Raw genomic sequence first — 13,709 nt, 5'->3', positions numbered from 1 at the left:
TGACAGTCTCAAATGGCTCCAACCGCTCATGTTTTCTACACATTCACGTTCTTGCAGGAGTCAACTTACAAATGCACACATGTTGTTCCCACAGAAAGAGAGAAACCAGAGAAATATGACAGTGGCCTCATGTGAAAGCCTGCGGGGATTTAACACATGAATTCACTTCTCCCATTGTCGTACAAATTCACTTGTAAAAGGAAAAAACACACCTTTGTTTTTTTTGTGTAGAGCCAAAGTAACAAGCACAGTACAGTAACTCTATCATTTCTGGGTTATTTAATTGTCCCCAGTTTTCCTCACACCCAGCATACCTATCATCACATCTCGCTGTTTTTCGGTGTCTCGCTCCGGGACAGAGCTAAGACCACAGCTGCACGTCTCACTACATTTCCCTTGACGGCATGATCTCACTCAAGGCCAGTTGTGTTTTGCTGCATGGATTACGCTTGTTTCCTCACATGCTGTTCGTAGATCAGCTTAAGTTTGACCCCTGATTGAAAAGCCTTGTCATAATAACACTAAGATCTGTACTTCATCATAGCGGCAGGTTGCGTCAGTGTGTTGCTCTGATACATCGACCATAAGGTGGCTAAGTTGTTTCAATGGGCAGATTTTTCTCAGGTTTTGAGCCGAGGTTGCTCCCCTTGAGTCTCCAGGACTCTGTAAAGTTACACCATAACTTGGTGAACTTTCAGACATACTGCAATAAAGTGTTTCCTTCCCTTGCTAAATATAACAGCAGCCAATGTAGCTTTTGCAAAATACATGTATGGCCTGACCCTCCCTCTAGAACAATTGTCAAAATTTGGCCACACATTAGCCAGCCTTTGTGTTGACTCATACTTTAAAACATTCACCTACTGTACACTGTGACTGTAGTTTTAAGTAATGTCTTGCCGTCGTGTAAAGTGGGAGTTTTAGTGCTGTCGTGGGCCCCGCTGGCAGCTGCACTGTTAAAAGATTGATATCGATACCAAATGCAGAGAGTGCGGTCCAAATTACACCCTGGCTCGCTGCGCTCTCAAATATTTGGAAGGTTTGAGGGAAAAGGAGAAGATCGTCTACTTATTCACTCACACTGTTGTGTAATTTCTTTGCTGCTTTTTAAATTTAGCACAACCAAAGCCTGCATTTAGACTCCTCTGCCCCTGCGGCTGCTTATTGTTGTACCAGTGCTGGATGGAATGGAGTGGGTGTGTGCAGGACTTATTTTATGAGTGATATTTCATATTTATTCAAGGTCTACTCACTAGGCTTTTCTGTAGCGTTCAATTACGTTTCATGCTGACAAGCTAATATCAAGCTCTGGAAAAAGTTAGTGAATGGATTCAAAAATAAAGATTTTCTTTGTCAAACTCCAGTCATGCTTAATATTTCATATACTCTCAATCAGAACTTGGATCAGATTTGATTCAATTTTATCGCCCACTGTACTCTGTCAACAGTAGTCTACTGTTTTCACTGCAGCTTATGATAGTTTACACAGAAAGGGTATTTTTAAATATTGACATTTTCTGTAAAAGTCAGAAAAGCCTAAATGCTGGCGGTGAATGCAAAAGCTGCAAGTTGAGCAGTTGGAGAGGTTTACTTAAATAAAAATAAATTATCTCAGACCGCCTGTTTGGAGTCTACTGTTAAAACAAAGATGATGGGTGGTTTGCAGCTTTCGCAATCTTTTCATTCTTTGCGCCTTGCTTGAGAACCAGCTGTCAAAAGCTAAGATTTAGATTGGCCGGGAGTCGCCCAACGTCTTGGGATTTGCAGAGAGACACATGCTCTCTGCGTTTTTAATGCCGAAGCGAGCTCGACCACAGCAACTTGGGCTTCCAGCTCTGCCAGTCATGGGATGTCTGAAAAGACACCACAGAGGACAGCGAGGCTCGCATTTATACAAATTGCCGGGTTCTGTGTGTCATCTGCGACTTATGTGCTTTTGTGATTTTGAAGAGTGTTTATTTTCATCCCTCATCGTTTTACGCAGCAGGGCTCAACACAGTCATTAAAACAGCCAGAGGACGAGGCCTGCTTTGGGTTAGGGGGGGGGGGGGATCAGACGCCCGCCAGTGGTTCTCATGTTGATGTTGAAGGCCTTTTGTTTCCAATGACAACCAATTGATTGGCCCATCCGAATACACCATCAAATGTGTATTATGTAAAACGATATCTCATTACAGGCATTTTACAATAATGGCATGACAGCTCAGAAGTGTTTTCCCTTTTTAAAAAGTCGTATCATGATTTGTGGGATATGGTTACATGGACGCACCAGAAACACCTTAACTATCTATGATTTATCCTCCTGTCTCTATCTTAATGTTCTCCAGTATCATCCCTTCACTCTGAATCACTCTCCTGTCGCCAGCCTTCACTCTCATCTTGTCCTCTCCTTGTCTTCTTCTCTTCTCTTTATGAGGCTCAGAGTGATTGCCGTGGCGGTGTGTGCTGCTCTTCTGTTGTTAATAAAGATTTGGAGCACCAGCTCCAGTCTTGGCTCGTGGCTGAGGCCTCGGGGCGAAGAGGAAACAACGGCGTGCGCGCAAAGCTCCTCCAGATCTCCTCCAGATCTCCCCAATGCATTTTCTTTTTTTTAAGATAATTTTTTGGCATTTTTCAAGCTTTATTAGATAGTACAGAGTTGAAATGGGGAGACAGAGAGAGGGGAGATGACCTGCAGTAAAGGTCCACGGGTCAGATTTGAACCCGCTACCACCGCAACCAAGGCCGGAGCCAATATGGTACGCGCTCTATCCACTACACCACCGGAGCGCCCCTCAATGCATTTTCTAACACTCACCAGTTACTTTCAGGTTCCTGCACCTCGAGTTTTTCGGCTTTCGACTGGAAAACACACGCTGGATGTGCCACAAACAGACAGTTGCTAGAGAGGAAGCGCGGCCAAACAGCCCTCCCTCATGTGTGATGGTCTGTTAGTCAATGTATATTTTAGCTTGTGTCTGGCGCGTATTATGGTTGGACAATGATGGATCGTTTCCCTATGAGCCAGGGTTTACATTGTGTGCCTAATGGGGTTAATGAGCCTTCCTTTAAGGCACGGACAACATCAAAGCTATAGTGCGTAACTTTTTCATATGCAGTAAATGAATGTCTGTTACATTCAAGCCAATCACCAAAAGAGTTTACACAAAGTTGATTTAGCATATCAGCTCCACAAAACTCTCTCTGTATTGCTCAGTATGGCAGCAATTACAAACTTCTGTCACTCCCTGACACTGGCACTGGAGCTCAGAAAAATCCCAAGAAGTACCCAAGAAATGTTTCAGTTGTTGATTCTACTGCATAGACTTAACCTGGACGTACAGCAGAAGGTATACAATTATGCACTATTGCAGAATGCAGACAGGCTTACCTCATGTAGATGCGCCAACAATTTTGTTGTAATTACTCAGAATTCCTCACGGGGGTGACAGAAATTACGCACTATAGTTTTAAAGGTTCTGCAATTGTAGAGAGCAAATATGACGAGGCGTACAGTGTGCCTATTACAGTTTGTCTCTCTTCCACGCGTTCTCTTTTAAAAGGAACAAGAGATGTGAGTTATCAAAAGCCCACAGGGGAGCGATAAATTCACCCGCGGGAGTTGCTTTTAGCGCCTCACGACCGGCTCTTGATGACAGGGTGCATTTACGGCACGCTCTCCTGGCTCTTGGAAGCGTCGCGCTGCCTTGCTGGGCCGCATGAATATCCATCCGCTGCATTCATCACCAGGCTCCCCCATACATGATGACTAAAGAGCCGCATGTGCAGAACAGACAGAATGAGAGCAACGATTGGATTACACAATGAAGTCAACGTATTGTGTGCTATGCTTTGTAATATGAATCACTGGAGCCTATGGGCCAGGAAACAGACGGCTCTGACTGTCAGTTTCACTCTGGCTCTCACTTTTTCCAGAAGGAAATAGTGCAGACACAGTCCATCTAATCATACACTTATTCAGTCTGAGATTTCGAGGATTTGGATTGGGGGGGGGGGAGTGAGGAGAGGTGTGCATTCTCTCAGTAACCAACCAGCCTATTGAAGTGTTGTTTTCTTCACAAGACAGTATTGAGGAGGGTAGTGGTTTGACCTGAAAACCAGGGCCAAGCCCCAATTACTGCATTCTTGCACCGTAGCCATTAGCTCACTGTCTCCAGGGACTCCAAATCTCATATTAAGGAATGACACGGAAAAAGTGAGTTATGAACAAATGAGATTCTTGAAGGCAGTAGGGATTTAGACGCTCAATAGTGAAATAATCACCTACTACGCCGAGTGTCGATCTGTGCCCTGTCTGCCCTCTGGTATGATCTCACATCTCTGCAGCTCGAGTCTTTTGTTATTGGCATTTAGAGCAACCAATTTATTTACAAGCTGGACAGTATTTTTAGCCTCCATATATCTTGCATATCAAGATGGGATGCTTCTGTTGAGCATATGGTCGGGTAAAAGGAAGCCAAAGAGCACGTAGGAAAGAATGCCGCTAATTTGGGTCTAGTTTTCTCGATCAAAGCATACTTTCCGAAACTCATTGCTCTGAGTGCTGCTGGGAAAACAAAGCTTGTAATTGAATGAGCCGGCACGATCCGAAAGGGAAAAATGTTTCCCCCATATAGCTATCACTTACGATACTTTTCTCTGGTAATTAAAGATATGAATTTGATTTGAATTTTCTCTCCTTTTTTCAGAGCAAAGAGCAGCAAGAGCAAGTTCTGAACCAAAGCAATAGAGTCTTCCTCTACTGTGCCTTCTTGGACTACAGGTGCGTTCATGCAGCATTCAGATGTGAAGCCAAATAAATTGAATTGTTATTTTAATTTGAATAAAGGGCCCATCACTTGTAAAAAAAAGGTTTTATTTGCCTTTCCTCATTCAGATTAAACAAAAAGCTTTTACACAAGTTTCAGTATGGTGTATCTTGAGCAACAGCCGTCTGTTAAAAAGAAAAAGAAAACAAAAAGACATGGTTATCTGATGGATGAGGCCAAACGCTATTTAAAAATCATTAATCCTTTTCAAAGGGAGTGTGTTTTAGTTGGATGCAAAGGCTTCCTCTCCTTACTCTCCTTTACCGCTGAAGCTCAAGAGAAGATGTGAATTATTAGATTGCCCTGTCACACTGCCCTGGTACAGTCAGCAAATTCTTTTCCCTGTGTGCCTCCCACAATGGATCGAGGTTGAGTGATCCCTGCCAGCACTGCTCCTATAAATACCTTGTATCTGTTTTTCTTAATGTGAATTCTTCATTTGAACATCTTTTTTGTTATCATACCTCAGAGTATATTTTCTCTGTAAGTAATGCCTAATTGTCATCTTTCTCAGTTCCAAAGAGGGAGTGTGGTCCAACGAAGGATGTGTGCGCTCAGACGGAAATATGACGTACTCTGTGTGTTTGTGCAACCACCTTACCAACTTTGCCATACTCATGCAAGTGGTGCCCATAAAGGTATGACATATTGCTTTTAGCTATTGTTTTTTATATTGGATCCTCTGATAACGCAAATGTACCCTATACGTGACCAGCACCAAACGTCTGAGTAGCAAAGTTAGCAGCTAGATGGTGAAAACAGTGTAGCATTAAGCAGCAAAAGAGACAGATATTTATCTCATTAGTTGGTGGCATTTTAATAACAGAGCCCATAGGAGAGTTTATTTGGCAGATTCAACAGAAACACTGCCCACAAATAAATGCCTATTGTACTCACTATATGCCAGATGTGTATTAACCTGTGGCCAAGTCACCATTTATAGGGTGATAATATACTGTATGTTCAATTTTTTGTGCCTCCCCCAAGTGGTCATATAATTAATTATTATAGGTTTAACACAGAAGACATTTTGACACGTCACAGAATGAATAAACACACGTGTAAATGATCAAATTCATGATTCATGGCTGAATTCCATTTAGCTGCTTCAATTTGAGGGTCCTGGTCATGGATGTATTAAGGGAGCTGGATGCGGTGCTACCACTCAGCCAGTGTTCCAGCAGGCACACAAGGGTATTGTCAGAATAAGTCTGTAAAACTGTTGTCATGACACCTCGAACTGCAAATAAGGTAAATTATTGCTTTGTGTAATAGGAGTTAGCAGGAGCCGTAAGCCAAAAAAAACGTTTTGGTTTTGTCCACTTGGCGAGCAATTTTCGTTCAAATACATGGGTGTTGTATCCAGTTCTTATAATACGTCCATGGTGTCTGTATTTTGCTTGCTAGCACACTGTCAAACTGTCATGGCTCATACTTGAAAAGAACAGAGCCATTGTTTATGGTAATAGGAATACTTGGGCTTTTTCCTACCATGACTCGTCAAAACGTCTTCTATTTAAAAAAAAAAGGACTACTAATGATTTAAACCACAATGATTTTCATTCAGTTTCAATTCATTTCATCATGTTTTGTTATTGGGACAGTTTCAGAAACCTTTTAAGAGGAAGGTTTTCCCCTCTTCTCCAGCCATGTTTAAAAGTGTGTCCCTCCCTCTGTGTCTTCATCACAAAATAAGTAGCCTAGATTTGTAGGAACAACATTGGACAGGAAGCAGTGGTTTACCACAGAGTCACAGAAGCCACCACTGCAGCCTTTGGACATTTTACATCGTTCCTCACTGTATGTCAATTGTAAGCGGACCTTCAAATTCACAATGTCGGTTTCACTGGTGGTTTTTATTCAGAAGTACTTTGGACAACCATAATGAAGTGTGGTTCTATTGGGTCTCTGCACGGGTCAGTGGTCTATTTCCTCAAGGACCACAGTGTCTCAAGAGACCCCAAAATTACACTTTTTTAACCACCTTCCAAAAAAAAGGTCCCTTCAAAACATCAGGGATAACTACCACCCCCTTCTCTTCTTCTCACACTGTCCTTCGGGGTATAGCTCACTTCAACCGTATCTACACATAAAGAGATTTGGAATCCTAAACTTGTGTACATTGTCACCACAGTCTAGCTTTTTATATATATATGTATAAATAGAAATGTATATAGAAAAGAGGACCTCTTGTTGCAGCTCAGTAGGCCAGTGCTGTATTTAAGGAGCAGAAGTCTATTTGATGCTATACTTTCCCTCAGCCACTCTCTAATTAGTGGGCCGCCTTATCCCCCAGCTGCGAGGGAACATCCCACGTATCCCTTTTCTGGAGGCCCGAGACTCCTCTGCCCTCGTAATGACAAGGCACATGTGAATACAGTTAATGGAGAATCAAACCCAAACCCTCAAAAATAGCCTGAACTCCCAAACAACATCATTGCATTAGGCCGTATGCCACGGAAATGTGCTTATGGAGAAACATATGTATTGCTGTCGCCCTTTAGCTTCTTGTACATTTTGTTTATCCCAAACCCATATAAGAATAAGTATTTATCTTTACTTTAACAGTGACTTCTCACGAGAGCAAAACTGCTTTTCTTCAAAAACAGTTTAAACATGTAGAAAGAATACACTTTAATAAGAGGCAGTTTACAAATAACTTTGTGTGTGGTTCTTGTTGGTGGTACTGTGTACATAGCCCACACTGTAGGCAAAATGACGATTTTTGTAGATGTTGTCTTGTCATTTGCTGATGTTGATGTGTCTCCATACACAGCTCACCACCGGCCACAGGGTGGCACTGTCAACCATCGGTTATGTGGGCTGCTCCATTTCCATCGTCTGTCTTGCCATCACTCTGGTCACTTTTGCGGTCCTGTCGTGAGTGTCATCAGTTAATATCACCATCAACCTGTGATAGAGTACTCCACTCATTTTCAACATAATATCACATTCCTTATCAATCAATAGATTTACACATAAACCCTTCGCACACACATACTGTATACACTAGTCTACCAATGTACTGTAAATCTGTGTTAAGAATAATAACTGTTCTATAGCATGTGAATGTAATGTTGTGCTTCTGCAGGTCAGTGAGTACCATCCGTAACCAGCGCTACCACATCCATGCCAACCTGTCCTTTGCCATCCTGGTGGCAGAGATCTTACTGCTCATCAGCGCTCGTTTCGACCCGGGCACGGTGGGTACATATACACAGCACAGGGTAGATTTGGGCGATGAATGAGGATTGTAACTAGCCTGGTTCTACCAGACCATCATACTTCATTTCATTTGTACAGAAGGTCTGGAATCGCTCAATTGACAAACGTTAACTCACTTGAAGGCGGGTGTCTGTTGAAGTTTAAAACTATTTGGATCTGCCCAGTGCCACTCTGGATCTGCCAACCAACCATGTCATGCGGCATCTTCTGAGCCATTCCTTCTGTTCGCTGATTGGACCGGCATAAATCTGTCTGCAGAAAACCTAAGAATATACCGCACACACCCAGACTGACTACTGAAGGGAAATTAAAATTGAGCGGAAGTAGTAGGCGGGCGGTGCCAGGCTAGATTGTAACAACGATGAGATGACAATAAAGATGAATTGTTATGATAAAGTGATTCATGATGATAATGTCGATGATCAGTACGCTAAGATGATGTTTGAAATGCACTGCAGTGTATACATGTAATATGTGGTGAGGGGGGAGCTATTAAATGATTACAATCTATAATGAATGATAATAAATCCTGGTTATCTTCCCTGTCTCAGCTGCCTTGTAAGGTAATGGCTGTCCTGCTTCACTTCTTCTTCCTGAGCGCCTTTGCCTGGATGCTGGTGGAGGGCCTCCACCTCTACAGTATGGTGGTCAAGGTGTTTGGCTCTGAGGGCAGCAAACACTTCTACTACTATGGCATTGGCTGGGGTAGGTTCTCTTCGCAGTTTTTAATTAATAGAACATTTTTATAGGAAACCTGGAGCTGTAGCTAGCCTATTTGCTTCAGAATATATCATAAATACCTGCCTGCGTACTTCAAGGCGATTACTGTAAATGTGATTGGACCATTTTGTAAGTGACCTTACTGGTCAAATATTGTTCTTGAAAAATAAATAACTTTGACCCTATTAAATAGATCTGCTTTGAATCCCATTCCAGTGTAACCATAGCCTTGTCTGATTTCAGTGAGACAGAGTTTGATGGACAGATAAAAAGGATCTGAGACATACGAACACCGTCTTTGGCTGCTGAGCAATGCATAGTCTCTCCTTCACATGCTGAAGCCATTAGGGTGAAAACGATCCCCCCCTTTTTTTTATTACTTCCTTTCTTCTGGCCAGAGTAATTTTTCATTTTGTGTGGCCAAGTGCAAATTATGTACTGGAGACTTGTCTGACTGTTAGAGGTATAGCAGTTATACTTAAAAAAAAGAAGAAGAAGTAAATACTAATTTTATAATTAATGGCTGCTGCTATTAACTGTGATGAAGGCTGCTGACTACTTTATGGTTCATTTCCTCCTTCAAAGTAAAAGTTTCCTTGTAGTATATTGGCTACAGTCCAAGGTAGTTGTAAAGTTGTATTTTTCAGGGAAATTACCAGCACAGCAGATACATAACACTGGATGTAAAAAGACAGGCACTGCAATGGGTGGAGCTTACCATGTTGGACAATATGAGGAGTGTCACACTGTTTAACAGGGCAACAAAGCTGTGTGCTAAAATTAACTGTGGCATACTGTCAGATGACACTTGATAAATGATGTTGTAAACACTATTTGGCCTAGATATCTACTCACCCGTATGTCTCTGCGGCCTTGGTCAAAGTTGGTCAGGCCTCAATGATTCACACAGTGTTGTTTTTTTGTGAGACTTACTTAATGCTAACATAACATTTGTTTGTAGTCAAGAAAAGTCTCAAAGCACCGTCTCACATGACCTTGAGGCCCTTTTATGTACATGGGGCAACTTTTAAAAACTAATTGAATACTTATTTTCCTTGTGTTATTTTTTGAGAATTTATTTGAAAGTGTTGACATGAAATGTTGGTAGAATGGAAATGATCAAATCAATCAAGACGGTCACGTTGCAATCATAATGTTTGCATTTTAGCCAATAGCCCTCTAGAAGAACCTGACTTGGTGCAGGTTACCACACAATTAAGCTGCCGTGATGTGTTATTGGTACCTAAAATAGAAATGGGTTAATCACTAGGGGGACCCCGCATTATATTTCTTGCCCCGGGGCCCCATTGCCTTCATGTGAAATGTTAAGTAAATGTGTAACATGTGCGTTTGTTTCTCCCTTTTTGTTTTTCAGGCTCTCCATTGGTTATATGCGTGGTGTCCATGACATCAGCTCTGGGCAGTTATGGTGAGGTTGACAAGTAAGTATGACCTGCCCTTTTGACAAAAAAAAAACACCACATTATATGGTATTCAATTTATTCCGTCAGCGCTTGATGGCATTGCATAAGAATGACATCACCTGTGGAAGAAATTGGAACCATGCTGTGTTCAGTGTTACTCGAAAGCTTTTAACTGCACATGTCTTTCCATATTTACATCACGGCCTTTTAGTATTTTTCCTTGGAAGGCGACCACTGTGATTTTTTTTGTGATCTTGCCCCCTTTTTCTTGCTTTCTCAGCTGTTGGCTGTCGCTGAAGAATGGAGCCATCTGGGCATTTGTGGCACCGGCCCTGTTTGTCATTGTGGTGAGGTTTCTTTTTTCTTAACACCTCCCAATACACACTTTACACTTTGATTGTATTCGAGCTAGAAATAAACAACACTTTTTTTTCCTATGCCACTGTGTTAAATACATTTAACCTCCTCTCTTGTTTTCCAGGTGAACATTGGCATTCTGATCTCTGTGACCAGGATCATATCTCGAATCAGCGGAGAGAGTTACAAGATGCATGGAGATGCCAATGCGGTCAAGTGAGTTTTATTGCTTTTCTTAATCAGCCCAATGCTCTTTCACTTACTAAAAAAGTTGTATCTTATTAAAAGCTAATCATATACACATGGTTGTCTCTTGCTATTTTGTTTCTAGGCTGACGGTGAAGGCAGTGGCTGTGCTCTTGCCTATACTTGGCATCTCCTGGATCTTCGGGGTTCTTGCTCTCAACACTCACTCTTTGGCATTCCTGTATATTTTTGCTGTATTCAACTCGTTACAAGTAAGTTGTTCACCACAGAATCGTTTCTCTTCCCAAAAGGAAAAATTTGACAAAAGTTAAAGAAAACAAATGTCCTTTCCTTTTTTAGGGGTTCTTTGTCTTCTTGTTTCACTGCCTTCTCAACTCTGAGGTATGGTGCTAAATCAAATCAAATCAGTTTTTTATTTACACAGCCATGTATAACAATATGTTCAATATGTGTTTGAACATTTTCACGTGTCACATTTTGTGGGAGAAAGTTCGCCAAACCGTTAACAAACCAGAATGTCATTTAGCTGCAGTGTCTCAATTATTGGAGCATTCTTTTGCCATTACCATTCTCACCATTGTCTGTTATGGCTCTATTTGCTTTCTGGTAGGTCAGAGCTGCTTTCAAACACAAAACCAAGGTGTGGTCTCTCACCAGCAGCTCCATCCGAAACATCAATGTGAAGCCGTTCAACTCCGACATTGTGAGTGCAGGCTTTTTAAAGATTTGCCAAAAAAACAAAAAATTAGCTGATTAACTCTTAACTGTCCTAGTCTAACATAACAGACTCCTTCCCCTCCCTTCTAGATGAATGGAAACAAAGAGGGCATGACTCCCACCAAGATGAACACATGGGACAAAAGCTCCAACTCAGCCAATCGCATGGACCTCTCCGCCGTGTAGTAACCGTGAGATGGCTCACCTCTGTCCGTGGCAGGAGAGCGGTCCGAAGCATCACCAGCGTGGAATGACAAACACTGGCCAGAATATTCTCCCACTATGTTATGTAATGATCTGGACACTCATACGCTCAAATGAGAGTGATACCAAAGGAGGAGGGGTTGGGTGGCTGATTAACAGCTTCACCTTTTAAAGACAAACAGACTCTGAGGACTGTGCCTTTCATATATTGTCTCATCAAAAACGTACTGTGTGCCCCCCCCCCAAAAAAAAACAAGAGCAGGGATTTCTGAGGAGGTCAGTGAAGTGACAGGGAGCCTTTTAGATCTATATGAGTGTGTAGCTCAGGATCTAGCTAGGACACTCTGCGCAGTGCAGAATCTCTACTCGTCTGTTTGCATGGTCCCATCTGTATATTACAGTTGATTTACTGATTGGCAGTAGTGCATTTAAATGGATAGTTTGACATTTTGGGAATCATGCTAATTTGCTTTCTTTATGTGAGTTGGAAAGATTTGAAACCATTTTTATTTCTGTTCAGTAAATATAAACCTTTCTTCCGGAAGCTGGTTATCTAAGGAATTAGCTGTCCACTGGTAACCAAATCTACCTAGCAGCACCCCCAAAGCTCATTAATCATCGGGCCTTTAGTTTAATCTGTATAAATGGTTTCATGGTTATGTGCCAAACTAGCTAGCCAAGATATCCCCCCCCCCCCATCTCTTTTCAAGAACGTGTACTAAGCTAAGATAAAGTAATCTGTTGCCGGCAGTAGCTTTATGTTTAGTGTTTAGACATGAGAGTGGTATGGTTCTCTTCTCTCAAGAAAGCAAATACTTATTTTCCACACTTTCAATATATTCCTTTAAATCACAGTGATATGTTTTGACATGTTCTGTTATGTAACATTAACATTTAAGAGTATAAGTATTTCCAGTGAATAGTTGGGTACAAATACGTAAACCATAGGTAGAAAAAGACCAAGGAAAGCGGTATATTTTCCTTAAATATAGTGTTAGATGTATGCCTTAAAATCAATTCACTAGCTGTTAATAGTATTCTTCATCACAAAAGAAAAGATTACTTAGTATACCCGGATGAACTTTTCCAAGCTTCACATGATTCATACAGCTTTAATCCAATTGTGTGGACAGTGCGACACTACAACTGCCTAACACAACAGCCCGATGTAATTCTGATATAATGTATTTATTTATTTTGTGGGTTCTGAGTTCTCTATCATGTCTATTGCAAAGTGTCACGGCTAAACAATCAGTATTTTCACCACGTTAAATTCAGTGTCTGTTTTGTGTGTTTTCCTTCTCTTGAAATGAACCGACAGGTATGTTTGCAGTACCTCACCGTCTTAGTAAGCTGCAGTATGTATGTCATGCTTCATGAGGAATAGTGAATACTGGTGGTGTTTTGGAGACAAAATTCTGTGAAGTTTTTATGGTGTGTTTCACTTTTTCTGTTGAGAATTTCTTTCAAATCTTTCCGAAAAATGTTTGTACAGTGAAACATGAAATGTGTTTCATGACAGAGGAAATTGATTATTGTCTGAACATACTGTGAGAATGGAGGGCTAGGACATCTTTTAAAATGTCATGGATCTTACACTGTACCAACGTTAAGTTTCCTAAAAACAGGATTTACTGTAAGTCACTCTGCGCTCACTTTGCCTGTCAGATTTCAAAGTTAAATATTGCAGTATTTCTGTGCTTGTATGGACTTCAATGATTGTTGTCGTATGGTACTATGGTTTGTGCTTCCAATTATCTTTGTTATAAAACGTTTATGATAAGAAATCAGTTTCGTCTTTATTACATGGTGTGTGTAGTGTGTGCCTGTGAATTACGTTATTATTCATCAATTTTGCGTTAAGATGGTTTTGAAGAATACCAGTACCTGGAAGTTCTTGTCAAAGTATCTGTATTGTAGACATCCTGAATTATTTAAACAACTATAATGCAAAAAAAGTCCATCTATTATTAAGTATATGTTTATACTGGTCATTGAAAGATCCCTTCATAATGATGGCCTTTCAATAAGTAATCGGAGACTTGGG

At 41.2% G+C, this 13,709-nt stretch overlaps 1 protein-coding gene across 2 annotated transcripts in view; it reads left to right on the top strand.

Moving 5' to 3' along the window:
- Positions 1–13,439, top strand: part of adgrd1 (adhesion G protein-coupled receptor D1) — a 30,663-nt gene extending 17,224 nt beyond the window's left edge. For both annotated transcript variants that reach the window (XM_080039444.1, XM_080039443.1), the window contains 12 exons: positions 4,689–4,762; positions 5,323–5,446; positions 7,585–7,688; positions 7,900–8,011; positions 8,585–8,738; positions 10,129–10,195; positions 10,458–10,524; positions 10,659–10,750; positions 10,866–10,992; positions 11,081–11,122; positions 11,352–11,444; positions 11,549–13,439. In XM_080039444.1, the coding sequence (XP_079895570.1) occupies positions 4,689–4,762; positions 5,323–5,446; positions 7,585–7,688; positions 7,900–8,011; positions 8,585–8,738; positions 10,129–10,195; positions 10,458–10,524; positions 10,659–10,750; positions 10,866–10,992; positions 11,081–11,122; positions 11,352–11,444; positions 11,549–11,644 (1,152 nt within the window). In that variant the 3' untranslated portion in view covers positions 11,645–13,439. The remainder of the gene's footprint in view (positions 1–4,688; positions 4,763–5,322; positions 5,447–7,584; positions 7,689–7,899; positions 8,012–8,584; positions 8,739–10,128; positions 10,196–10,457; positions 10,525–10,658; positions 10,751–10,865; positions 10,993–11,080; positions 11,123–11,351; positions 11,445–11,548) is intronic.
- Positions 13,440–13,709: the final 270 nt, after the last annotated feature.

The sequence above is a fragment of the Ammodytes marinus genome (genome assembly GCF_949987685.1).
Source record: "Ammodytes marinus genome assembly, chromosome: 2".
NCBI lineage: Eukaryota > Metazoa > Chordata > Actinopteri > Uranoscopiformes > Ammodytidae > Ammodytes > Ammodytes marinus.
The sequence above is the reverse complement of the archived record's forward strand: the minus strand, read 5'-3'. Positions and strand labels throughout refer to the sequence as shown.